This window comes from Mustelus asterias, chromosome 1, assembly GCF_964213995.1.
Source record: "Mustelus asterias chromosome 1, sMusAst1.hap1.1, whole genome shotgun sequence".
Taxonomy (NCBI): Eukaryota; Metazoa; Chordata; class Chondrichthyes; order Carcharhiniformes; family Triakidae; genus Mustelus; species Mustelus asterias.
The window spans coordinates 131,441,257-131,468,359 of record NC_135801.1 but is presented as its reverse complement, the minus strand read 5'-3'; the positions used below and the strand labels follow the sequence as shown (position 1 = coordinate 131,468,359).

The 27,103-nt window shown below is 40.9% G+C and overlaps 1 protein-coding gene across 8 annotated transcripts in view; it reads right to left on the bottom strand.

The window, feature by feature from the left end:
• il6st (interleukin 6 cytokine family signal transduce) overlaps positions 1-26,265 on the bottom strand; it is a 71,729-nt gene extending 45,464 nt beyond the window's left edge. For 2 of the 8 annotated variants that reach the window (XR_013498559.1, XM_078218954.1), the window contains exon 1: positions 2,607-2,791. Coding sequence is in view for 2 of the 8 variants with exons in the window: in XM_078218954.1 (XP_078075080.1) it covers positions 2,607-2,625 (19 nt within the window). In the remaining 6 variants the exon portion in view is untranslated. Of the gene's footprint in view, positions 1-2,606; positions 2,793-5,196; positions 5,358-25,704; positions 25,882-26,064 lie in introns of those variants that run through there. The other 6 variants (XM_078218983.1, XM_078219017.1, XM_078219000.1 and 3 more) reach the window with 6 other exon arrangements.
• Positions 26,266-27,103: the final 838 nt, after the last annotated feature.

The following is a 27,103-nucleotide window of genomic DNA, read 5'->3' as shown; positions in this document are numbered from 1 at the left end:
CACATCTCTTCTCACATGATTCTTTCCCTTAATAAAGTATTAATCATGGATCCCTAGTTTTAAATAATTTTTGCCTCAAATTGATATAGAATGTCATTAATTTTTTTTTTGTCCTGTGCTTTGTGAACAAACACTTGTGACAATTGTAACATTCAAGGCACAACATGTTCCCATACTTGTTATTAGGCAGGACCCTCTTCGGGATGCTTTGATAGGCTGCCCAGATCAACTCATGGGTTAGTGAGGAACAGTTCAAAGTTCAGTCAGTTTTAGTCAGCAGTAGGACAAGAAGCTCCATGCAGTTGTAGTGCTGTTGATTGCTCTGAGGAGTTGGGTTGCCAAGCTTCAGGTAACGAGGGCTTGGAAGAAATTCTGGAGAGCTGAAAAGGCTGCAAGAGATCGATAACTCCCTGCTGTGCACTGCTCGAGGGCAAAAGCCCTTTAGAGCAGTGATGTCCTGCTCGGTATGGCCGAGAAGCTGGAGTTATGATGGCGAGCTGGTGCTGGAGTGCAAACTTGGGAATCTAAGGCAACGTTATCTTGGGAGACAAGATTGGAACCCTAGGAAGTGAACAGTTGTTGAGGCGGTCTGAACTGGAATAAATTTTGGAAGGAATTCAGAGCCTAAATCTTATAAGGTGAAGACTGGAAGTCTCTCAAAGGGTGACAATTTTAGAGATTGGTTGATTCGGAGTGATTACTGACATCTGAGTGGGTTGCTGAGAAATTTGTGGGATCTGTCTTGGTCACATCTACCATTTATTGGCCAACTGGACTACAGTTTGCCTATTAATTCACATGTACTTTGATTTGATTTATTATTGTCACATGTATTGGCATACAGTGAAAAGTATTCTTTCTTGTGCACTATACAGACAAAGCATAGTGTTCATACAGACGGAAACGAGAGCGTGCAGAATGTAGTGTTAGTTATAGCTAGGGTTTGGAGAAAGATCAACTTAATGCAGGGTAGGTCCATTCAAATGTCTGATGGCAAAAGAGAAAGAAGCTGTTCTTGTGTCGGTTCTGAATGTTAGAGAATCAGATAGATATTGTAAATCATTTTACTGTTCTGACTTTGTATAGCAAAATTTATTTTGTTTGTTTAAAACTGTGGTATCTTGCGGTTTTACTTAAGTATCCGGGATTTCAAACTTTGACTAGTTAAAAAAATTACTGGTCCCTATCTGGATCATACCAAAAATGTAGGGATTTGGTCCAGGATCATAAGTATTAAAAGTTAAAAAGGAAAAGTGCCTTGCCTTTCCACTTTGATTTTGTACTCTTACCAAATTTCAAATTTTCCATTCTGTTGAAGGCACTCCATTCACGTTGCAATGTGTGTTTATGTTCTGCATGTCTGCTGTATTTTACCATACCATGGAGAAATCAGTTTATCATGCAAACTATATTTTGCCTCATGTATGTTAACTAGGTCTGTTTTTACAGATTATCCAGTCCAGATCACTACTTTTGCCATGGGATGTTTCACCATATTGAAAGTGCTGTAAAAATACCAAGTCGGTGCTGTTACATGCTGTGCAATGCGGACAGGAGAGCTCCAATAAAAGTGAAATGCTTATGCACAGTTAAAGGGGTGATTTAATCCCACAAAAACCAAGGAAGTTTTAATAATCCATGACCTCATTTAAAAAAAGGCATAGAATAATTAGAAAAATAAATGGTGGTAGTTTCTGTCACGAAATTACGTGAAAATTTTGAAAACTACAATAGCAATAGTGATCTGTGGCAATTTCCATATGAGAGTAAACCTCTACTAACTCAAATTATATTTACATAAATCATACAGTCACTACTACCTTGTTAATTCCTTTGCAAAAACATTCTGCTGTATACCTACTTCACTGATAAAGCAGCGTACTAAATGAGTCAATGACTGGACACAATGAAACCAGCTAACTGAAATCACAACTGTGCTTATAAAATATCTCAATCATGAGAACACAATTCAACAGAAAGATCTAGCAGTTTTAAAGTAATAATGTATATCAAACCTACTGCTATCAACATCTGTAAAATCAAAGTTCAGTCGTACAATAACTTTTTATTTGGAACCAAAAAGTGCAAGCTGATTTGCATAATGAGTAAAATATTCCAAAGAAACAATAATAGCCTGAATTTATGCGGCAATCATTGAGTCCCTCATTTTCCTATTTCTGGTATTGTGTAGTTAGTTACACGATGTCCCTTTTTCATGTGACTGCTCAGCAATGCAGTTTTTAAAGGCGCACTGAAATTTCAAAGCATAAATTGACAAATGACAAATTTGTACCTGATTATTTCACTGCATAATCAACCTTAAAAAAACAAGGAGGCTTTTCACATTATTGGGTTTCATTGAATTGCTTCTACATTTCTTAACAGAGTGCTGTCCATTAGCTTTACAGAAAACGTAGGAGGATATGCCCCCTGCTGTATACTATAATCAGTTACCCTACAATAACAAATTATCTCTTCCTTACAAAAAGGAACAGATTGCATACATTTTGCCGAAGCTCAAGGGATTGATTGCTCATCTACATTTTTTAAACTTTATTTTTGGTCAGTGATTTTTTTTTAAAATACAGAAATTTATCATTACCTACCTTTGCGATTTCCTTTCATTCAATATCTATGTGCACACTCATCATGGATGATTACATCCCAAATTACCAATTCCAGGGAGCTTCAGTACACACTGACAGCACAGACTTAAGGATCCTCACACGTTAGTAGTGCTGAGTTCAACTAGCTAGAACCACGCAGTTTCACAACGATAGCTTCCAGCTGCTTGTCACGCTCGGACTGCCCCCTCACTTGAGCAATGGCTTACATGTTTATTTGTGCCTGTAGGGCATTAACCTCAGAGTCATACTTTATTCCAAAAAACGTGAAATCAAAAATAAATGCCATTGGGTAGGTTTTAGGTTTCTGAAGATTCCGTCAGTGGAACGAAGCACAAGAGACCATAACTGGAGAAATGGAGAGTTCTAGTGGGAGCTGAAGTGCTGGGGGATGGGTGACATCATGAGGAACTTAAAAAAAACAAGAATGAAAATTTAAAATTCAAGACACTGGGGAACCAGGAGCCAACGTCAGTCAAAGTTGGAGAGATAGGTGAGTGGGACTTGGTACAGGATAGGATAAGTTGGTTTAGAGCATTAAGCTCAAGATACTGGCCAAAAGCACAATGGAACAAACAGGTCTGGAGGTAACAAAAGGCATGAATGAGTTTCAGCTGCAGTCTGATTGAGGCAGATGATGTTATGGAGGTGGAATTAAGTTATTATTGCGATCAGTTACAGTTTTCTCCTGATATGTAATGCAGTTATTTTCCCATGCTAAGGGATTGAATTATCTAATAGTTTGAATTCAGCAACATAAATAGCAGTGAAGAGAAAATTCCATGCAAAAAAAATGGATAATAAAAGAATTGAGTACCCAGCAGTGGAAAAAGAAATTCCCAACATCTATAGATTCCAAGCTGCACAGAACACCTGATCTCTTGCAACAAGCAGTATCTTCCTGACAGACTTTTATTCAATTTATTCAGTGGCTGGCAAGGTTTAAAATGTGTTAGGAAATAAAAGGTAGTTTCAACGGATTTATATTTGTATTGGTAAACATTAGAAATAAGGTATAGTTTTAAATTTAATGTTTCTGTGCTTGAAAGGGTCAAACCTATAGTTAAGAATCACCCTAGACAAAGGTGTTTTTAAAAATTTTTGAACTGTAAAGGAATTAAAGGCTATGGTGAGCGGGCGGGTAAGTGGAGTTGAGTTCATGAAAAGATCAGCCATAATCTTATTGAATGGCGGAGCAGGCTCAAGGGGCCAGATGGCCTACTCCTGCTCCCTTATGTTCTTATGTATGGGGGTTGGTTGAATTCCAACGGTGTTTCTATTGTGTTTAGAGGCGGCTACAGTGTGAAGAGTAAATAAATAGGCCAGCAGAGATATGTGGTGTTGCTTAGCAACTGGGGCATTGTCAGGATAAATTAGTTTAGCTAATTTGTTGGCAGTTGGAGACAGGATCTTGGGGGAGTGAGCATCTCTCAACTCTGAAGAAAGACTGCATAGGATGGGAGCTACAAAGAGGCAGGCTTCCTAAAGTGCAAGTTAGAGTCTAGATAACCAAGGAATTGTGACAGAAAGAATATTAAGATGACTGGAATAAGAAAACAGAGAGCAAGATATTGTTCAGAAGAATACAAGGAAGAGTAAACTAGGTGTTCTGAGTTAAAGAGACAATTGCAGCAACTATATTTAAAGTGTGACAGCAGACCTTAGAAGTAGGTGAAACATTTGTTGTCATTTTAGTAGGAGTCTGGGAATTGAGAGTTAAAGCAGTTTACACAGCAGTCAAGACAAAAAATATCCTGAAGGTGTTAGTGTAAGATCCTGGACTGAATTCGCTGTTAAAAGTGGAGCAAAAGCTTTGTTTAAGTGTCATTTTAAAAACCAGGATTGGATTTCGAATGCAAACTATTAAGGGAAAGCATATTGATGAGAGAAGATTTTAAAGCATGTTTTTGGGAGTGAAATTTGAAAGCTCTCATATAATCATCATCTTAAAGTTTAAAGATTTTAATTCAGAGGAAAAATCCACAGACACTTTCTGGGGTTCGGAGCGGTGTATGTGTATTTGACCACAGTCATCTTGTGCACTTAAATGGGTCCTTTTGTGTTAATGAGACTACTGTAGGTTAAGATGTACTTTGTAATCCATATCAATCTTTAAATCTGTGTATTTTTTAAGTTAAGGGGAGTAAAAGTATCATGTAATAATTCAACTTTTCATGTTTGATCAATGTTTTTTTCCTTGTTGTTAAAACAAATTAGTGGTCCTGTGACTGTTCCTCCATGCTTTTATCAAGAAAAAGTTATGGTCTTTTGAGCTAGGGTTCCATTCTGGGATCTTCCTGTCCAATTATATCAACTGGGATTCTAACATATGAAACAATGTGAAAAAGGGTTTTTGCTGGCACCTTTCTGTTCATTTTAATGTCAGAGTTCACTAATACCATAAAAATCAAGCACATTGAGCTCTTAAGGTTTATACCTATGATTATTATGCATGCTAGTAAAATCCCAACACAACAATTCACAGAACTTCTATGGGGTGGCAAGCACCATTGTATTGTTCTTCATTTCACATATCTTTAATATCAAAACCTTCCCCTACTTGGACATGTACCAAAGAAAAGGGTCTCCTCCACAAAAGGCACAGTGGTTAGCACTGCTGTCTCACAGTGTCAGGGACCAAGGTTCAATTCCACCCTTGGTTGACTGTGTATGTGGAATTTGCACGTTCTCCTCGTGTCTGCGTGGGATTCCTCTGGATACTCCGGTTTCCTCCTACAGTACAAAGATATGCAGGTTAGGTGGACTGGCCACACTGAAATTGCCCCTTACTGCCGGGGGATTAGCTGAGTAAATATGTGGGTTATGGGGATAGGGCCAGGGTGGGATTGTTATCGGTGCAGGCTCAATGGGCCAAATGGCCTCCTTCTGTCCTGTAGAGATTCTATGAACATAAATTATACAAAACTTCTAAAAGTTCGCCGATGATTGCATAATGTTCAGCACCATTCGTGACTAAATGCAACAAGATCTGAACAATATCCAAACTTGGGTTGACAAGTAACATTTGTGCCACACAAATGCTAGGCAATGACCATCACCAGTAAGACACTCTAACCACCGCCACTTGACATCCAAGCCACAAAAGCAGGTCAGAGGCTAGGAATACTGCGGTAAGTAACTCACCTCCTGACTCCCCAAAGCCTGTCCACCATCTACAAAGGTACAAGTCAGGAGTGTAGTGAAATACTCCCATACTTGCCTGGATGGGTGCAGCTCCAACAACACAAGAAGCTTGACACCATCCAGGGCAAAGCAGCCTGCTTAATTGGCACCACATGCATAAACATCCACTCCCTCCACCACCGACACTCAGTAGCAGCAGTGTGTACTATCTACAAGCTGCACTGCAGAAATTCAGCAAAGATCCTTAGACAGCACCTTCCAAACCCACGACTACATCCATCTAGAATGACAAGGGCAGCAGATACATGGGAACACCACCACCTGCAAGTTTCCCTCCAAGCCACTCACCATCCTGACTTGGAAAGTTATCACCGTTCCTTCGCAGTCGCTGGGTCAAAATCCTGGAATTCCCTCCCTAACAGCACTGTGGGTCAACCCACAGCACGTGGACTGCAGTGTTTCATAGAAACATAGAAGATAGGAGCAGGCGTAGGCCATCTGAGCCTGCTCTGCCATTCATTACGATCATGGTTGATCGTCCAACTCAATAGCCTAATCTTGCTTTCTCCCCATAACCTTTGGCCCCATTCGCCCAAAGTGCTATATCTAGCCACCTCTTGAATACATTCAACGTTTTTGGCATCAACTACTTCCTGGGGCAGGCTCATCACTCTGGGTGAAGAAAGGTCTCCTCATCTCCATCCTAAATGGTCTACCCTGAATCCTCAGTTACTGTGACCCGGGTTCTGGATACCCCCACCAACGAGAACCTCCTTCCTGCATCTACCCTGTCTAGTCCTGTTAGAATTTTATAAGATTCTATGAGATCCCCCCTCATTCATTTGAACTCCAGCGAAAACAATGCTAACCTAGTCAGTCAATCTCTCCTCATACATCAGTCCCACCATCCCCAGAATCAGCCTGGTAAACCTTTGCTGCACTCCCTCGAGAGCAAGAATATCCTTCCTCAGAAAAGGAGACCAAAACTGCACACAATATTCTAGGTACGGCCTCACCAACGCCCTGTATAATTGCAACAACACATCCCTGCTCCTGCACTCTAAACTTCTCGCAATGAAGGCCAATATACCATTTGCCTTCTTTACCCCCTGCTGCACCTGCATGCTTATCATCAGCGACTGGTGCACAAGGACACACAGGTCCCGCTGTACACTCTTCTCTCCCAATTTACAGCCAGATAGTAATCTGCCTTCTTGTGTTTGCTTCCAAAGTGAATAAAGTTGCGCTTGAGAAGGCAGCTCACCGCCACCTTCTCAAGGGCAACTACGGATGGGCAATAAATGCTGGCCAACCAGCGACGCTCATGTCCCACAAATGAATTAAAAAAAGAAAGTCTTTGAGGTGCTTCATACAAGTGTAATCAATTAAAAAATGATTCCGTAATCACACCAACCCTCCCAAAAAGTTCTATACAAAACAATTTCACCAACTGAACAGACATGAACAAAAAAAGTGAACATTTTGCTCGATAAATAATTTGATTACATCACAGCAAAATTATGCACAAGTGTCACAATACTGCATTGCTATAATTCATCATGCTCGTTCGCAAATAAGGTTTACCACAGTGTCAGTTAACTTTAAAATTACACAACATCTGGTAGTTACAAAGAACAAAACAGCACAGGAACAGGCCCTTTGGCCTTCCAAGCCCGTGCCGCTCCCTGGTCCAAACTAGACCACTCTTTTGTATCCCTCCATTCCCACTCCGTTCATGTGGCTATCTAGATAAGTCTTAAACATTCCCAGTGTGTCTGCCTCCACCACCTTGCCCGGCAGCACATTCATGGTTTCATTCTTTAACTTCATTCTTATGAAGACAGACAGCTAAATATAAATGTAATGTTTGTAAAGTCTTACCTTTTCTACAAGCTTGTGTGTGGTTTGAGGAAGGAACGGAATTACAAGATGTAGAGCATGATAACGGCCGTTTAAAGGAGGACTCCGGCTGGGCCAGCTACAATTGTGCCGGTAACTTCAAAGGAAGGGCCGTGGAAGAGCAGGAAACCTAAGACTGTATCGTGACTACAGCTGCCAGAGAACCACTGCTTCGTGATCAAGGACTGTTGTATGGACTTTGATTCATGACCAGACCAGTGTTTGTGTCGTGACTGGTGCTGGGAGCCATAATGTATATATATCCCCACTTTTCTGTGTTCAGAAAGAACTTTGGCTTCCGCTTTCAAGGGGTCAAGTTCTCCCGCAAGCTTGTGAGAATAAAGCCTACTCTATTTTGACTCATACCAGCCTCAGAGGTATTTTTTACCGACTTCAACTGTAGAATGAGAGATATACAGCACAAACAAACTTCACAGCACAGTTTTTGTTCAAGTTTAGGCTCCACTTGAATGCTTTCCCACATTTCGTAATCAATTCCACCAGCTTAAACTGCTATATTCCCTTCTCTTTTATAAGCTTATCCATCTTCTTCTTGCATTTATCTATATTTGTCTCAGTTATTCACTGCCCACATTTAACCACTCTCTGGGTAAAGAAATTTCTCCTTGTCCTCATTAATCTACTTGCCATGGTTTCATCTGTGCATGGCAGTATTGGTAGGAGTGACCATTGCAATGTCCTTCTGGAGATGAAATCCCTTCTTCCCAATAAGGGTACCCTCCATCATGTTGTGTGTATTATCACTGTGCTGAATGGGATATATTCAGTGAAATCTAGCAGCTCCAAATTGGACACGTGTTGTGGGCCATCAGTCACAGAATTGTTTTCTGTAGTTTAGAATATTAATTGCCTCACTCGGTAAAGTCAATGTTGATTTTAGTTTGCCTGTTACAGTGAAAGTCTTAAAACTTGAAATCTTGGCATGCAATTTCTTTAAGTCAGTAAATGGGAATTAAAATGTCTTTTTTAAAATGATCTCTACATGGTCCCCCTCATTCTCTTCACACTTGAAGAAAAGTTCTCAAGTTGATTATTCGGTTTCTGTTTAAAATGTGTTTGAATGGTTTCTAATTTTATTTTGAAAGAAATTTACTGGGGTCAAGAGTTAAGGTGTTATTTATGCACAAATCCACCCAAATACATCAATTTTTACAAGAATCCAGCTACAAGAGGGTCGTTATGTAATGTGGAAAAATCCAAGATCATGCCTCTTAAGGATGCTCTCAGCAAAAACCTAATAGCACATGACTATTCAAAAGCCAGGGTTAAAACAGAAAGTGCCAACAAACTGTGGCTGAAATACCAGCATATTAATCAGAGGCTTTAGGGATACATACTTAGAAAACAGAAAAATAAATAGGCCATTCAGCCTTCTGAGCCTGCTCCGACATTTTTGATTTTTATATTCATTCATGGGCGCTGCTGGCTAGCTAACATTTATTGCCCATTCCTAGTTGCCTTTGAGAAGGTAGTGGTGAGCTAGGCCATTTCAGAGGGCAGTTGAGAGTCAACCACATTTGATTTGATTTATTATTGTCACATGTATTAACATACAGTGAAAAGTATTGTTTCTTGCGCGCGATACAGAAAAACATACTGTGCAGAGAGAAGGAAACAAGAGAGTGCAGAATGTAGTGTGACAGTCATAGCTAGGGTGTAGAGAAAGATCAACTTAATGCAAGATAAGTCCATTCAAAAGTTTGACAGCAGCAGGGAAGAAGCTGTTCTTGAGTCTCTTCCACCTTCTTCTTTTGGGAAAAAGATATGTACCAACCGACTGTTCTCGAGTCGGTTGGTACATATCTTTTTCCCGAAAGAAGAAGGTGGAAGAGAGTATGACCGGGGTGCATGGGGTCCTTAATTATGCTGGCTGCTTTGCCGAGGCAGCAGGAAGTGTAGAGAGTCAATGGATGGGAGGCTGGTTTTTGTGATGGATTGGGCTACATTCACGACCTTTTGTAGTTCCTTGCGGTCTTGGTCAGAGCAGGAGCCATACCAAGCTGTAATACAACCAGAAAGAATGCTTTCTATGGTATATCTGTAAACGTTGGAGAGAGTCGTGGTTGACGTGCAAAATTTGCTGTCATTGCTGTGGCTCTGGAATCACATGTAGGCCAGATGGGCAAGGACAGCAGATTTCCTCCCCTAAAGGACATGAGTGAACCAGATGGGTTTTTCCGATAATTGACAAACCTTACAGCCCATTTTTTGCTCAAGTTTATGCTCCACTTGAATGCTTTCCCACACTTCTCAATCATGATCATCAAATGTTACATCGTTGTTCAAAAAGGGGTGCAATGATAATGCCAGCAACTGCATAACAATCAGTTTGACAGTGATAGGAAACTGCTGGAAACTATAGTTCGGGACAAAAATCAATAGCCATTCAGACAAGTTCAGGATAATTATGGAAAGCTAGCATGGATTCATTTTTAACTGGGATTTTTGAGGTGGTAACAGAGAAAGTTGACAAGGGCAATGCTGATGATGTGTACATGGAGTTTCAAAAGGCATTTAATACAGTGCTACACTGTACCCGAGTATACCAGTTACTTCCTCTCTCTCGCCTTGGCTTGAGTAGCACCTTCCTCCTTTGTAAAGACTATTAGTTTAATACATCTGCTACTTCTCCTATCTCCGCATGCAAGTCTCTTTTTTTTAAAAAAGCCATAATCAGCCTATTCTTTCTTTTACCACCCTTTTCTTATTTATGTTCTTACTTACAGTGGGGCGACATGATAGCACAGTGGTTAGCACTGCTGCTCCACAGCGCCAGGGACCCGGGTTCAATTCCCTGGCTTGGGTCATTGTGTAGAGTTTGCATATTCTCCCAATGTCTGCGTGCCACCAGCCCCCCTCCCCCCGGATCCCTCTTAAGGAGGTGCAAGAACAAAGGGACCTTAGTGCATATATACACAAGTCATTGAAGGTGGCAGAGTTTGTTGCAAGAGCTGTTAACAAAGCAGATGGTATCCTATATTTTATTAATAGAAGCATTCAGTATGAGATTTAGGAGGTTATGTTGAACTTGCATAAGGCACTAGTTCAGCTTCAACTAGGCACATCGGAACAGGAGTAGGCCTTTCAGCTCACCGAGCCTGTTTTGCCATTTAATATATCCAAACTCCATATACCTGCCTTTGGCCCATATCCCTTAATACCTTTGCTTGACAAAGAAATTATCTATCTCAGATCTAAAGATCGCAACTGATCTAGCATCAACTGTCATTTGTGGAAGAGAGTTCCAAACCTTTAGCACCTTGTGTGTGTAGAAGTGCTTAACATCTCTCCTGAATGCTATGGCCCTAATTTGTAGACTATGTCCCCTCATTCTAGAATCTCCAACCAGTGGAAATAGTTTATTTTTTAATCTACCGTGTCTTTTCCTGTTAGTATTTTGAAGACTTCAATCAGATTAACCCTTAACCTTCTAAATTCTAGAGAAAACAGGTCAAACTTTTGTAACCTCTCCTCATAATGAAACCCTTGAAATCCAGGTATCATTTTTGTAAACCAATACTGCACTCTCTCCAAGGTTAGATGTGGTGCCCAGATATGCTCACAGTACTCTAAGTGGGGTGGAACGAGGGTTTTGTATAGCTGCAGCATACTTTCTGCATCATTATCCTAATGTGGTCACCACATTATCAGAAGGACGTGGAAGCTTTGGAGAGAATGCAAAGGTGGTTCACCAGGATGTTGCTTGGTCGAGGGTGTTGGTTATGAGGAGAGGTTGAATAAACTAGGATTGTTTTCATTGGAAAGACGGAGGCTGAGGGTAGATCTGATAGAGGTCGACAAAATTGAGAGGCATTGACAGGGTAGATAGTCAGAGGCTTTTTCCAAGGGTAGACGTGTCAATTACAAGTGGACACAAGTTCAAGGCGAGAGGGGGAAAGTTTTTCACGCAGAGAGTGGTGGGTGCCTGGAGCAAGCTACTAGAGGGTGTGGTGGAAGCAGGCACCTTAGCAACATTTAAGAGGCATCTGAATAGGGAGGAAAGAGGGGGACACGGACTGAGTAAGGGCAGAAGAATTTTTTTTAGTTAGGGCATCATGATCAGTACAGGCTTGGAGAGCCGAAAAGCCTGTTCCTGTGCTGTACTTTTCTTTGTTCTTATATTCTAGTCCTCTAGATATAAAGGCCAGCATTCCATTAGCCTGGAGCATTGCATCCAGTTCTGGGTACCATACTTGAGGAAGGATGTGAAGGAGGCACTGTAGAGAGTACAGAGGAAATTCACAAGAATGATTTCAGGGATAAACTGTAGCTATGAAGATAGATTGAAGGGACTGGGTCTGTTTTCCTTGGAGGAAAGAAAGCTGGGAGGAGGCTTGATAGAAGTATTCAAGATCGTAAAGGGTATGGACAGGGTAAACAATGAGAAACTGTTCCCTCTTAAGAGTAGATCAAGAACTAGAGGACACAGCTTCAAACTAATGGGCAAAAGGAGAAGTGATGTGAGGAAAAAAATGTTTTTACCCAGAGGATGGTTGGAATTTGGAATGAACTTCCTGAAAGGGTAGTGGAGGCAGGTATTCAAAAAGGAACTGGATTGCTCTCTGAAAAGAAAGAATGTGCAAAGTTATGTGGATATGGGGTACAATTTTGCCTTTTAAAAAGCATTTAGACAGTTACATGGGTAAGATGGGTATAGAGGGATATGGAATGTCCCTCTATACCCATCTTAGGGATAGGCACTTACAACCAGCTTACCTGCAATGCCAAATAACCTCTGTATTTGTACCAAATATTAATTTCTCAGTCATGTAGCATTATTTTGTTTCTCTTAGTTTTTAAAATATTCATAAGCTCTTTAAATGTGTAAAGGTATACCACACAAAAACAATTCCCTGATACTCCAAATTAATAAGTTTCTGTCGAGAATTTCTAACATAGGCTGGGATTCTCTGACCTCATTTGCCTCGCCACCACTGCCAGCGATTTTGGAGAATTTGACATTCAGCCAAAACTCCATTCGCTGCAGTGGGATTGGAGAATCCAGCCATGGGTGATGTCAGAGAATTCCGGCTGTAATATCCTATTGATGGTCAATATATGTCCATGATCTTTTAAGTTATTACTTGATTCACAGAATCTTTACAGTGCAGAAAAAAGCTATTCAGCACTGGCTCGCTACAAGAGTCTTCTACCTAATCCCACTTCCCTGACTTAGAGTCATTGAGGTTTACAGCATGGAAACAGGCCCTTATGCCAACTTGTCCATGCAACCCACTTTTTACCATTAAGTTAGTCCCAATTGCCCACGTTTGGCCCATATCCCTCTATACCAATCTTACCCATGTAACTGTCTAAATGCTTTTAAAAGACAAAAATGTACCTGCCTCTACTACTACCTCTGGCAACTCGTTCCAGACACTCAAACCTCAGCGAACAAATTGCTCCTTTGGACCTATTGTATCTCTCCCCCTCACCTTAAAACTACGCCCTCCAGTTTTAGACTCCCCCACCATTGGGAAAAGATGTTGACTATCTAGCTGATCTATGTCCCTCATATTATAGGCCTTTATAAGATCACCCCTAATCTCCTACACTCCAGGGAAAAAAGGCCCAGTCTATCCAGCCTCTCCTTATAACTCAAAGCACCAAGTCCCGGTAGCATCCTAGTAATTCTTTTCTGCATTCTTTCTAGTTTAATAATACCCTTTCTATAATAGGGTGACCAGAAGTGCACACAGTATTCCAAGTGTGGCCTTACCAATGTCTTGTACAACTTCAACAAGACATTCCAACTCCTGTATTTAATGTTCTGACCAATGAAACCAAGCATGCCAAATGCCTTCTTCACCTTCCTGTCCATCTGTGACTCCACTTTCAAAGAGCTATGAACCTGTACCCCTAGATCTCTTTGTTCCATGACTCCCCAATGCCCCACCATTAACTGAGTAAGTCCTGCCCTGGTTTGATCTACCAAAATGCATCACCTCACATTTATCTAAATTAAACTCCATCTGCCATTCAATTAATCAACTGATCAAGTTCCCGTTGCAATCCTAACCTTCTTCATTGTTCACTATGCCACCAATCTTGCTGTCATTTGCAAACTTACTAGCCATGCCTCCTAAACTCCCATCCAAATCATTCATATAAATGACAAAAAACAGTAGACCCAGCACTGATCCCTGAGGCACACCGCTGGTCACAGGCCTCCAGTTTGAACAACAAACCCTCCACAACCACCATTATGGGTCTTCTGTCATCAAGCCAATTTTGTATCCAGTTGGCTACCTCGCCCTGGATCCCGCGAGATTTAACCTTATGCAACAACCTACCAAGCGGTACCTTGTCAAAGGCCTTGCTAAATCCACGTAGACAACATCAACCGCAATGCCCTCATCTATCTTCTAGGTTACCCCTTCAAAAAAACTCACATGATCTTCCACTCACAAAGCCACGCTGACTGTCCCTTTTCAGTCTTTGCCTCTAAATGCCTAAATGAGTTGCATAATTTTTATGCAGAAATACATAGGTGGAAACATCTTGAGGTGATGAATTAATATCAGACGGGAAGTAGATTTTACAGCTTCAAAATCTGCACACAAAGTGTAACTTTTCCTGGTGTATTGATGTCAATCTGTACATAAACCCAGTTATCAATGTTACATAATAATTAATCTATGACAGACTAAAGTTTGTCTCAGATTATGTATGTGTGGAGTAAATTAATTAAATTCATGATATTGTGGAGCTTTTTGATGTTCAGCCTTATTGATTTAGTCTGGTTTTGTTCCCTTTAAGTAGCCAGACCAAGTCATGGAGTTTTTCCACACAATGGTTATTGCATGCTATATAGCAAGTATCTTGGAAGCCAGCTATTGGCCAGCCAGAGTACAGAATTCAGGATTATACAAGCAAATATAGTTTGAAATTCAATTACAAGTAATTAACATATACCAATAAAGGTATAGGAGTCATCTCTATCCACACAACTATTGATTAAGGTTACATCATGCATAAGATCCAAATGTTAAACACCAATCACCACTGTTGCATGCCTGCTTGATTATAATATTTAATCAGCATGAAGGTTTAATCATGTTAGCTGGCCTAATTCATTGTTACAAGTTGTCCTTAACATGCTAGCTTGGGTCTGGATTTGTAGGTATCAAATATCTCTCCCATGTTCTGAAGTCTGATTTAATGAATTGTTTCAAACTGAGCCATGGATAGATAAATAAACCTACACACCACAGTTTCCAACCCTCCCCCACCCCAACATTATCTGAAGGCCATATATGTCATTTGGACAGGCTCTCTGTCGCATTGCAAGATTTCTGTCTATAAACTAACATGATGTGGAGGTGCCGGCGTTGGACTGGGGTAAACACAGTAAGAGTTTTAACAACACTAGGTTAAAGTCCAACAGGTTTATTTGGTAGCAAATGCCATTAGCTTTCGGAGCGCTGCTCCTTCGTCAGATGGTGTGGAAATCTGCTCTCAAACAGGGCACAGAGACACAAAATCAAGTTACAGAACACTGATTAGAATTTGAATCTCTACAGCCAACCAGGTCTTAAAGATACAGACAATGTGAGTGGAGGGAGCATTAAGCACAGGTTAAAGAGATGTGTATTGTCTCCAGACCGGACACTCAGTGAGATTCTGCAAGTCCAGGAGGCAAGCTGTGGGGGTTACTGATAGTGTGACATAAAGCCAACATCCCGGTTTAGGCCATCCTCATGTGTGCGGAGCTTGGCTATCAGTTTCTGCTCAGCGACTCTGCGCTGTCGTGTGTCGTGAAGGCCGCCTTGGAGAACGCTTACTCGAAGATCAGAGACTGAATGCCCGTGACCGCCAAAGTGCTCCCCCACAGGAAGAGAACAGTCTTGCCTGGTGATTGTCGAGCGATGTTCATTCATCCGTTGTCGTAGCGTCTGCATGGTTTCCCCAATGTACCATGCTTCGGGACATCCTTTCCTGCAGCGTATCAGGTAGACAATGTTGGCCGAGTTGCAAGAGTAGGTACTGTGTACCTGGTAGATGGTGTTCTCACGTGAGATGATGGCATCCGTGTCGATGATCCGGCACGTCTTGCAGAGGTGGCTGTGGCAGGGTTGTGTGGTGTTGTGGTCACTGTTCTCCTGAAGGCTAGGTAGTTTGCTGTGGACAATGGTCTGTTTGAGGTTGTGCGGTTGTTTGAAGGCAAGAAGTGGGGGTGTGGGGATGGCCTTGGCGAGATGTTCGTCTTCATCAATGACATGTTGAAGGCTCCGGAGGAGATGCCGTAGCTTCTCCGCTCCGGGGAAGTACTGGATGACGAAGGGTACTCTGTCCACCGTGTCCCGTGTTTGTCTCCTGAGGAGGTCGGACAGAATCTCACTGAGTGTCCGGTCTGGAGACAATACACATCTCTTTAACCTGTGCTTAATGCTCCCTCCACTCACATTGTCTGTATCTTTAAGACCTGGTTGGCTGTAGAGATTCGAATTCTAATCAGTATTCTGTAACTTGATTTTGTGTCTCTGTGCCCTGTTTGAGAGCAGATTTCCACTCCATCTGACAAAGGAGCAGTGCTCCGAAAGCTAATGGCATTTGCTACCAAATAAACCTGTTGGCCTTTAACCTGGTGTTGTTAAAACGCATACTGTAAAAACTAACAGCCCACTGTTCGGTGCCCCAGTGTACTTGTTTTGCAGTTAAACTGTGTGCATGCTTTCTTTAACCCTTTCATGGAGTATGACTATTAATATGGCTACTCGTCCCCTTCAAGATTATTAATATGGCTATTATCCCCCTTCACATGACTTTAATGTTCCATCATGAAAATAGAACAATAGAATGATTACAGCATAGAAAGAGGCCAGTTGAGCCTATGCAAGAATTCTGCAAAAGCAATTTAGTTAGCCCTGCTCCCTCCCTCTGCAAATGCTTATCTTCAGATGCTTATCCAATGCCCTCTTAAAAATCATTACTGAATCTGTCTTCACCACTTTCAGGCAGTATGCTCCAGCTCCTAACTGTTTGCTCCCTGGAACCATTTTTTGCTAATCTTTTGTACACCCTCTCTAAAGTCTTCACATCCAGGAACCATAAAATACAAACATCACAAGCATAAATTAATCATTCACTCTTAGAAAAACAAGTATCCGCAATGCATCCTAGGTCACCTCGATTACACTTAAATGCGCAATTATTCCAAATGAATCTAGTGCAAAGAAATACAGCATTTTATAGCAGCAAACAAAATATGACAGCAGCAGTACTTGAAGTGTATACAATGTATTTTAAAATTCAGGATATATGGAATAACTATCAATGTTCCCAAACATGTCCTTGAACAGAAACTGTACTTATATGCATTTTTCAATGGGCCTAACACATGTAATTGTCATTTACTTAACACAGCTAAGATTTGTATCTATAATTTTTTGAAAATGTTGTGTACAGCATGTATTTATCATAAACATTACTTTCTGCAGCAGTAATATCAACATTTATAAATCTTCCAACGTCCATTATATTTTCCCCCTCAGTAACAGACATGTTTATTTTCCAAAATGTTATTAAAACAAATTTTAAAAATCACATTATTGTGAAATTTCTTTTGTAGTTTCCTGGTGGTCTTACATAGGATGGCATTCGTTTCAACAAAGCATTCTTTTGTGTCAGTTGGGACTGGCTCATTTTTAAAAAAGTATTCTCCACAGTGCGATCTCAGGACTAAGGCAAGAACCATATGCTCTGGGCTGAAGAGCTGCATTGGCTCATCAGCTATGGTTTGGCCACCCCTGTCTTATGAGTATGTTGTATTTTTTTCTTTGGACTGTAAGTTGCTACCTATTTTGTTACAGTAATATTACTGAATGACAAGGTTGAAAGCAACTATAATTCTCATTTTCATCCTTGTTTACTTTCAATTAATGCAGATGGTGCCCATTTTAATAACAGCACTAGTCAGCATAATCATTTGTAAGCGGATTTGTAGACATTAAAAGCTTACAAAAGGTAAGTTTTCTTCAGCTCCATTCATTTAGTGACCCATAATTTTTTAAGATTAAAGATTTTTTTAAGACAAGAGAATGGATCAGAAACAAGAATGTGCCATGAATGCTTAAAAGACTTTAAAAATTATAGAAAAAATACTTGAAATGACTCATCAGGTTCAGTTTGCATTTTCCTCATCACAGTTTGGCATTTGTTATTTGATTAACAAAGTTGTAATAACTGCTGCAGAGAAGATTATATTTCACACGTCCCATTAGACATTTTTTATTTCATGAAAATACCAAGAAATAGCTCTTGATTTTTTTCATTTTGTCTGGAAATTAATTAAATTTCCCCAAAGTACATTATTTAATGGAGGCTATATGGGAAGTTTAATTTCCTTAAAGATAATGCAATTTTGATGGAAAGTGACAAAATAACATTATGCAGTCTTTGTACCAAAACACGGTCATGGTCCATAATATAATAAAATTTCTAATTTGATTAAAAATACAAACAGAATAATTCAAATATTTTAACAGCCAGGATGAAACTTCATCAAAATATTTACTATTTTACTCTTTAAAAGTACTGAGTCAGAGGCACCATTTTTTAATGCACAAGTACTGACTTTTTAAATGATGGCAGTAATTGTTTTGACTCATTTTCACTTTGTGTCAAAATAAATCACTTCAGCATATATTACAAATGTATACTCATCTTGTTGTTAGTTCAACACTTTTTTAAAATCACCAATTTCATATCGCCAAATCTGTTCACCTCTAGGCCATCAAGTGATATCAATAATAGGTGTTCTGTGAACATCTCTTTTGATTGCAATTGGTGTAGTAACTTCACACCAATTTGGCAGTCAATTGGGAAAAAAATCCGACAGTATGAGATTATAGTCCACATTTGTTGCCACTATGTTTTTCATTATTCATTCATGGGATGTGGATGTTGTTGAGAAGGCCAACATTTAATGCCTATCCCTAACTGCCTTTCCGAAGGTGGTGGTGAGCTGCCTCTTGAATTCAACTGAGGGGTTTGCTCGGCCATTTCAGGGGGCTGTTGACCACATTCACAGTATCAGTCACATATGCACCAGGCCAGCTATTTACAAGAATTTTTATGCCTGATCAAAGTCAAGGCCCCATTACAATGAATGGGACAGCTTGCTTTCATGCATCCCAATATGAGTGATATCACTGCAACAGTTACCTATAAAAAAGGAGGAAACGCCTGACATATATTTCCTTTAATAAAGAACCAGGAATGAAATACTGCTGGTTGAAGGTTACAGGGGAAGGGTTGAACAAGGCTGGAGAAGATGAAGGAATCTGTAAAAGAGACTTTTGCCCCCAAGGACAGGACTGTGAGATGAGTGAGACTTTGTGCAACTGAAAATAGAAGTGTCCACTTTTCTTTCAAGTCTCAGACTGTGGGTATCACTGACAAGGTCAACAATATATTGAAGATTCTGTTTTACCCTGAGAAGACGTTGATAAGTCATCTTCTTGAACAATATAGATATAATAAGTGATTTGCATGTCTAGAAGACAGTCAACAGCCAGCCACATGGCTGCAATATTCTGAAATTGGATACAGGAGTTGGGACGCCTTGTTGAAGTTGTACAAGACATTAGTATGGCCACACTTGGAATACTGTGTGCAGTTCTGGTCAACCTATTATCGAAAGGATATTAAACTAGAAAGAGTGCAGAGAAGATTTACTAGAATGCGACCAGGACTTGATGGTTTGAGATACAAGGAGGGGCTGGATAGACTAAGACTTTTTTTCCCTGAAGCATAGGAGGCTTATGGGGGTGTGATCTTATAGAGGTCTATAAAATAATAAGGGGCATAGATCAGGTAGATAGTCACCATCTTTTCCCAAAGGCAGGGGAGTTTATAACTAGAGGGCATAGGTTTAAGGTGAGAGGGGAGAGATACAAAAGGGTCCAGAGGAACAATTTGTTGACTCAGAAGGTGGTGAGTGTCTGGAACAAGCTGCCAGAAGCAGTAGTTGAGGCAGCTATAATTTTGTCTTTTAAAAAGCATTTAGACAATTACATGGATAAGATGGATATAGAGGGCCACCGGCAATTGGGACTAGTTTAGTGGTAAAAACTGGGTGGCATGGACAAGTTGAGCCGAAGGGCCTGTTTCTATGCTATAAACCTCTAAAAGACCATTTAGCAATGACCTCAAGCTAGGAAACCTGGCTTCGAATTTTGCTGAGATATCAGTAACGCTTGCATTTGTATGAAATTTCTCAGTCCAGTATTCAATATTATATAACATTTACTGTCATTGTGTCAAAGCTTTTGGTTAAAAGGAACAGAAAAATTTTAATATGCTGTGTCCATTCCTATCAAAAAACACAATTTCAGCCCCAAAAAATTCAACTGATGCCACAGGAATTTGAAACTAAATTATTTCTATCCTAAAGGCAGTCTGCCTCAAAGTGATTCATAGTAACACTAACTTCCTTTGTATATCATGGATACTTGTTTGATGTGTGAGGTCTTGTTGAACGACAGAACAACATGGGGGGCTTTAAATTTAAACTATAGCCACAAGTAGCATCTTTCCAGGAAAAAAAAACAGTTTCTACAATAGTCCAACCGCTTCACTGCCATTTTTATTGCAACCATTTAATTATTTTAAAAACTGAATTAAAATGTTTAAATTGCCATGGTGGCATGATTGAATTCTCATCCTCTACATTAGATCAGTTCTCTGGAATACTAGTCCAGTAACATAACCACTGCACTACTGTACCAGATGGATGAATTTGAGTTTATGTAGAGTGACACCCATGAGATTAAACAGGATATGATTGAAGAAAGTAGAATGCATAATAAGAAAAGTAATCAGGTGAAATAATATTTTGGAGGTGAAGGTAGAGTCTTGATGATAGACTGAAAGGAGGAGTGGAATTCATCTTGGAGTTACACAAGAGTAGGTACTCAGGCAGGCATTGCCCAAGGCATGGAGTTTCAGTCAGGACCAAACAGAAGCTTTTCTGTCTTAATGTGAAATTACAAAATGTTGCTACTCATCCATAACTAAATGTTGGGTGGACAGACAATTATGGTTGTGGAAACAAGTTTTGTGGCGGACAGATAAAACTCAAGGTTCTGTACTGGAGGTAGGAAACTGGAATCAAAGACCAGTCAGCCAGCAACTTACATCAGTTGAAAGTAATGCACAATAGGGGAATGGAGTGTAATCTGAATGAAAAGTACTTGCAAACGTATTTCCCCTTTAACTTGCAGCTTAACACAAAGAAAACTGAATATATATATGAAAAGGAAATATTTTCATATATAGGTGGCAAGAGATATTATATTCCTTGGTTATATTCTCTGGAATTTAGAAAGCTGAGGGGTGATTTGGTTGAAGTGTTCAAGATATTAAAGGGGAATAGATAGTTCCTCTTGATCTACCCTATCTGAACCAGTTGGGAGTATTTAGGAATAGGGGCATAGTCTAAAGGTTAAAGCCAGGCCTTTCAGCAGTGAGATTAGGAAACACTTGTACACACAAAGGACTATAGGAGTTTGGAAATTTCCTCCATGAACATCGATTGAAGCCAGATGAATCTAGGATTAATAAATTTTATTATTCAAAGGCGAGTATGTGGAGTTAGGTTGCAAATCAAGCATGTCTCACTGAATGGTGGAACAGGCTTGAGGGGCTAAATGACCTGATCATCATCTTGTGGATGACTTATAATTGGTCCCTCTTTCAAAGAGTTGGTTTTGGAATGATGTGCCGAATGTGCTGTCAGACTCTTATGCCAAACCATATGCATAAAATATTCAGCATACAGAAAGACAATTTGGCCCAACTAGTCTGTACTGATATTTTTACTCCACACATGTTTTCTCCCATTTGACCTGCCTCCTTCCATCTATATCCTTCCCTCTCATGTACTTGTCTATTTTTCCTCATTTTAAACAATTAATCAATTTCATTTCATTGTCCATACAGAAATTCATTTTGGATACATTACTTGTTAGAAAATTACATATAAATGAACAACAATAAAAAAAGAGAGAAAGTGACCCCGTCACAGAGATCTAACTTTAATTAAAATATGCATTAAAAACTGTTCTACTGCATAAAATAAACGTGTCCCACCTTGAGTGCCTATCTTAATCCACATCTCAAATTTTTGTTAAGTTCTTATGGAGAAGAGCACAGATAAGCCCTGCATCTGAGGAATTATAGCCTTTTCCCTGAACACAACCAGCAATGATACTGAGAAAAGTGGTGATTCTCATTGTTCATGACATTTTTAACGTTCAGCAAAATTCTTTGAGAGCAGATTTTGTCATAACGATTTGCTCTTCAAATACCATTCCTGTCTTGTTCAATAACCTTTGGACCCTCAAAAGAGTCTACTTTCCTAAAACACCTCTAATAACAGTGGTTAGCACACTCAACTGGACTGTGGGGACTACACAAAATAATTTTAATTTTTGTGGCAGTTTAATTGTGTATGTTCCTTGGTCACCACGTGCACACTGTTCCCTGCAATTCAACTTTATCATCTACTTTGATAACTAGACACTTGTAGTTTGTAACTATTGCAGTGTCTATATCATCTCCAAACTCCATGGTCTGGGCTTCGGCTCCTCCCTCTGCGACTGGATCCTCAGCTTCCTAACCCACAGACCACAATCAGTAAGGATAGGCAACAACACCTTCTCCATGATCATCCTCAACACTGATGCCCCACAAGACTCTGTTCTCAGCCCCTGAAAAGACTCCTTATACAACCATGACTGTATGGCCAAATTCCCCTCCAACTCGATTTTCAAGTTTGCTGATGACACCACCGTAGTGGGTTGGATCGCAAACAATGGTGAGACGGAGTACAGGAACGAGATAGAGAATCTGGTGAACTGGTGCGACGACAATAATCTCTCCCTCAATGTCAACAAAATGAAGGAGATTGCCATCGACTTCAGGAAGCGTAGTGAAGAACATAACCCTGTCTACATCAATGGGGACAAAGTAGAAGCTTTAAGGTGCCCAGATCACCAACAACCTGTCCTGGTCCCCCATGCCGACACCATAGTTAAGAAAGCCCACCAATGCCTCTACTCTCTCAGAAAACTAAGGGAATTTGGCATGTCAGCTACGACTCTCACCAACGTTTACAGATGCACCATAGAAAGCATTCTTTCTGGTTGTGTCACAGCTTGGTATGGCTCCTGCTCTGCCCAAGACAACAACAAACTACAAAACGTCATGAATGTAGCCCAATCCATCATGCAAACCAGCCTCCCATCCATTGACTCTGTCTACACTTCCTGCTACATCGGCAAAGCAGCCAGCATAATTAAGGATCCCACGCACCCTGAACATATTCCCTTCCGCCTTTTTCCATTGGGAAAAAGATACAAAAGTCTGAGGTCACGTACCATCTGAAGGCAGCAGCAGGGAAGAACAGCTTCTTCCTGCTGCCATGAGACTTTTGAATGGACCTACCTCGCATTAAGTTGGTCTTTCTCTACACCCTAGCTATGACTGCAACATTACATTCTGCACTCTCCTTTTCTTCTCTATGAATGGTATGCTTTGTCTGTATAGTGCACAAGAAACAATCCTTTTCACTGTATACTAATACATGTGACAATAATAAATCAACTATCATGAGCCCATGGTGTTAAGGGCAACATCCTGGCATGTGTAGAGGATTGGCTGACTGGCAGAAGGCAGCGAGTGGGGATGGCAGTCAGGGGCAAGTGGTGTGCCTCAGGGGTCGGTGCTGGGACCACAACTTTTCACAATATGCATTAATGATTTGGAAGAAGGAACCGAAGGCACTGTTGCTAAGTTTGCAGGTGATACAAAGATATGTAGATAGACAGGTAATATTGAGGAAGCAGGGGCTGCAGAAGGACTTGGACAGGTTAGGAGAGTGGGCAAAGAAGTGGCAGATGGAATACAATTTGGAAAAGTGTGGGGTTATGCACTTTGGAAGGAGGAATGGAGGCATAGACTATTTTCTAAATGGGAAAATGCTTAGGAAATCAAACGCAAAGGGACTTGGGAGTCCTTGTTCTGGATTCTCAAAGTTAACGTGCAGGTTCAATCGGCAGTTAGGAAGGCAAATGCAATGTTAGCATTCATGTTGAGAGGACTAGAATACAAGAGCAGGGATGTACTTCTGAGGCTGTATAAGGTTCTGGTCAGACCCCATTTGGAATATTGTGAGCAGTTTTGGGCCCCGTATCTAAGGATGTGCTGGTCTTGGAAAGGGTCCAGAGGAGGTTCACAAGAATGATCCCTGGAATGAAGAGCTTGTCGAGGTTGAGGACTCTGGGTCTGTACTCATTGGAGTTTAGAAGGATGAGGGGGGATCTTATTGAAACTGACAGGATACTGCAAGGCCTGGATAGAGTGGACGTGGAGAGGATGTTGCCACTAGTAGGAAAAACTAGAACCAGAGGGCACAACCTCAGGCTAAAGAGATGATCCTTTAGAACAGGGGTTTGGAGGAATTTGTTCAGCCAGAGTGGTGAATCTTTGCCGCAGAAGGCTGTGGAGGCCACGTCAGTGAGTGTCTTTAAGACAGAGTTAAAGTAAAGTTTATTTATTAATCCCAAGTAAGGCTTACATTAACATTGCAATGGAGTTACATTCTGGCACCTGTTTGGGTCAATGCTTCTAACAAGCACATCTTTCAGACTGTGGGAGGAAACTGGAGCACTCAGAGGAAACCCACGCAGACACGGGGAGTGTGTGCAAACTCCACACAGTCACCCAAGATGAGAATCAAACCCAGGTCCCTGGCACTATGAGGCAGCAGTTCTAACCACTGTGCCACCCATAGATAGATAGGTTCTTGATTAATAAGGGGATCAGGGGTTATGGGGAAAAGGCAAGAGAATGGGGATGAGAAAAATATCAGTCATGATTGAATGGCGGAGAACACGCGATGGCCCGTGTGGCCTAATTCTGCTCCTATGTCATATGGTCTTATGAATTAGAATTCAACAAATTTTCTGAATTAGTCAATTCCCATTTGACTGTGAAGTTACTACATGAAACTGTTTTTCCCTAAAGTTTGTAACTAGTTCTTTTGTCTCGTTTTCATTCAGTTTAAAATAATTATCGCATTATTTTACAAACTCCTTGGCTGAGCTCGTACAATTTCCTTGAAGGTGTACTCTAGAAGGAATCTAGGTTTAATTTTAGTACTTATTCCCTCTGCAATAACTAAAAACAAATTACAATTCCAAGTCCAAGCACAAACGATTGAAACAAGATCGGATCTACTAGGTGAACGGAGATGCAATATCAGCAAAACACATAATGGAGGATGACAAAGAGTGTTTATAAAGTTATGCTAAAAATCCACCTGAAGCAGCACACGGGGGCATTGAATCTTGGGAAACCCATGACGCTGACAGTCCACAATCACGTACTGAAGTCAAAGGAGTGAAATGTTTATCGTATAAATGTTGTGCTAGTGTGAATACAAAAAGGATTGCAGTTTGAACAGGACAATCCCAAAGGCACGATTGTTGTGGGGTTTGTGGTAGACAGCGTTAGTAACGTTTTGGCCTGCCTGATATTAGCACGCTGATCTAACAGGAACTATTCCTACATTACAACATTATAAAGTGTAGATGCACTTCAACGAGTAACATTGTGGGAGTCTCGAGTCTTGAAAGATGCGATGTAGTATACGTTTTTTTTTTACTTTCCAGGCTTCATTGTTGGCATCATCCTAGAGTATGCATTTTACTACTTTAAATGGCTCAGAGAAAACGTTGATCAATCGCTACAACAATCACATTGCAACTCATTTTCACACCCTGACCTCCCCACACCCTATCCAACAACACTTTTCGAAATGATGGGGGGGGGGGGGGGGCGGTTGCTGGTGACTGGAATTGAGAAATCGCTATGATGAAATCGGACAAGATTAACACTGAACCCAAGAAGCAGCAGCAGAAAAAATAGCTGCACCACGACCACTCCCATGAGGAGACTCGTCTGCGTGAAGGACGTTACAACACCATTATAAAAAAACTGCTGAACGTACCCGTCTGTCCGCGGTATCTCCCGGTAAAGGGTCCGGCCCCTCGCGCGCGGTATCTCCCGGTAAAGGGTCCGGCCGCTCGCGCGCGGTATCTCCCGGTAAAGGGTCCGGCCGCTCGCGCGCGGTATGTCGGCGCTTCAGCAAAGCCTCCAGAACCGTCCAACCGCCGACACTTGGGTCAACAGACTGAGTGCGCAGGCGCAGTGCCTGCCTGCAGGCCACCAGCTGCACGAGGCTGCGTCACCACGGCAACTCCATCGCAAGCAACGCCCAGAGGCGGACTCCGTATGTTAAAAAAACTCCACTAATATATATACATCATCTATTTCTATGGTAGAGCTGTGTGAATTGCACTGTACTTACTGTATTGTTTATTTATTCGGTAGTCAAGGCCTCCCCCATTGCGAAGGAATTAAGTTTGCTAAGGTAGAGTTAGTAACTGATAAAGCCGCCGCTCAGACTCGGTATAAATCTGCAGGCCGCGTTTTAGGCCCCGAGCCGCTGTCTGTCTGTTAGCATCTCACTGCTGACTGACTGGTCAACAGAGCCCACCCCACCTCCACTGACGCCTTTACACCACGCCCACACCATCTGGTGTTCAAACACACCGTCTTCTTTGTCGCCGCGGCATCTTCATTACGCGGGAATTTCATTATCGTGTTTTAAAATCTTAAACTCAGTATCGAGGAGATGGAAAGATGCAAACCAAGTTACATTACAGTAAGAGAGAAAGAGAGTTTACGGAAAGGTGCAGTGATTCACCGGATCCGGTAGCACAATTCTGCCTCTGGTCACCTTTGAAAGACAATGTTCTCCCCTTCAAGTACTTATCTAATTCGCTCTTGAAAGTTATTATTGAATATGCACTTATCACCCTTACTGGCAATGCATTCTAATTCATAATTTGTTACATCAAGATAATGTTCCTCATCTCACCTTACATCTGTTACTTTAAATCTTTGATAAAACTTTGGTTTATCAAAACCCTTGACAACGTTGAACGTTTTCGTACTGTCTCCAATTCGTTGCATTTTAAACTTCAGAAAAGAGGGCAGATAAATTAAATCAAACTGAAGACACATGTAAAAAACATGAAGAAAAGCCACAAAAAGAGATTAGAAAGGATTATGGAACAAAATGAGTAAACAATGAAAGAACATAAGAAATAGGAGCAGGAGTAGGCCATCTGGCCCTTCGAGCCTGCCCCGCCATTCAACAAGATCATGGCTGATCTGAAGCGAATCAGTTCCACTTACCCGCCTGCTCCCCATATCCCCTAATTCCCTTATCGATCAGAAAACTATCTACCCGTGATTTAAACATATTCAACGAGGAAGTCTCCACCACTTCAATGGGCAGAGAATTCCAGAGATTCACTACCCTCTGAGAGAAGAAGTTCCCC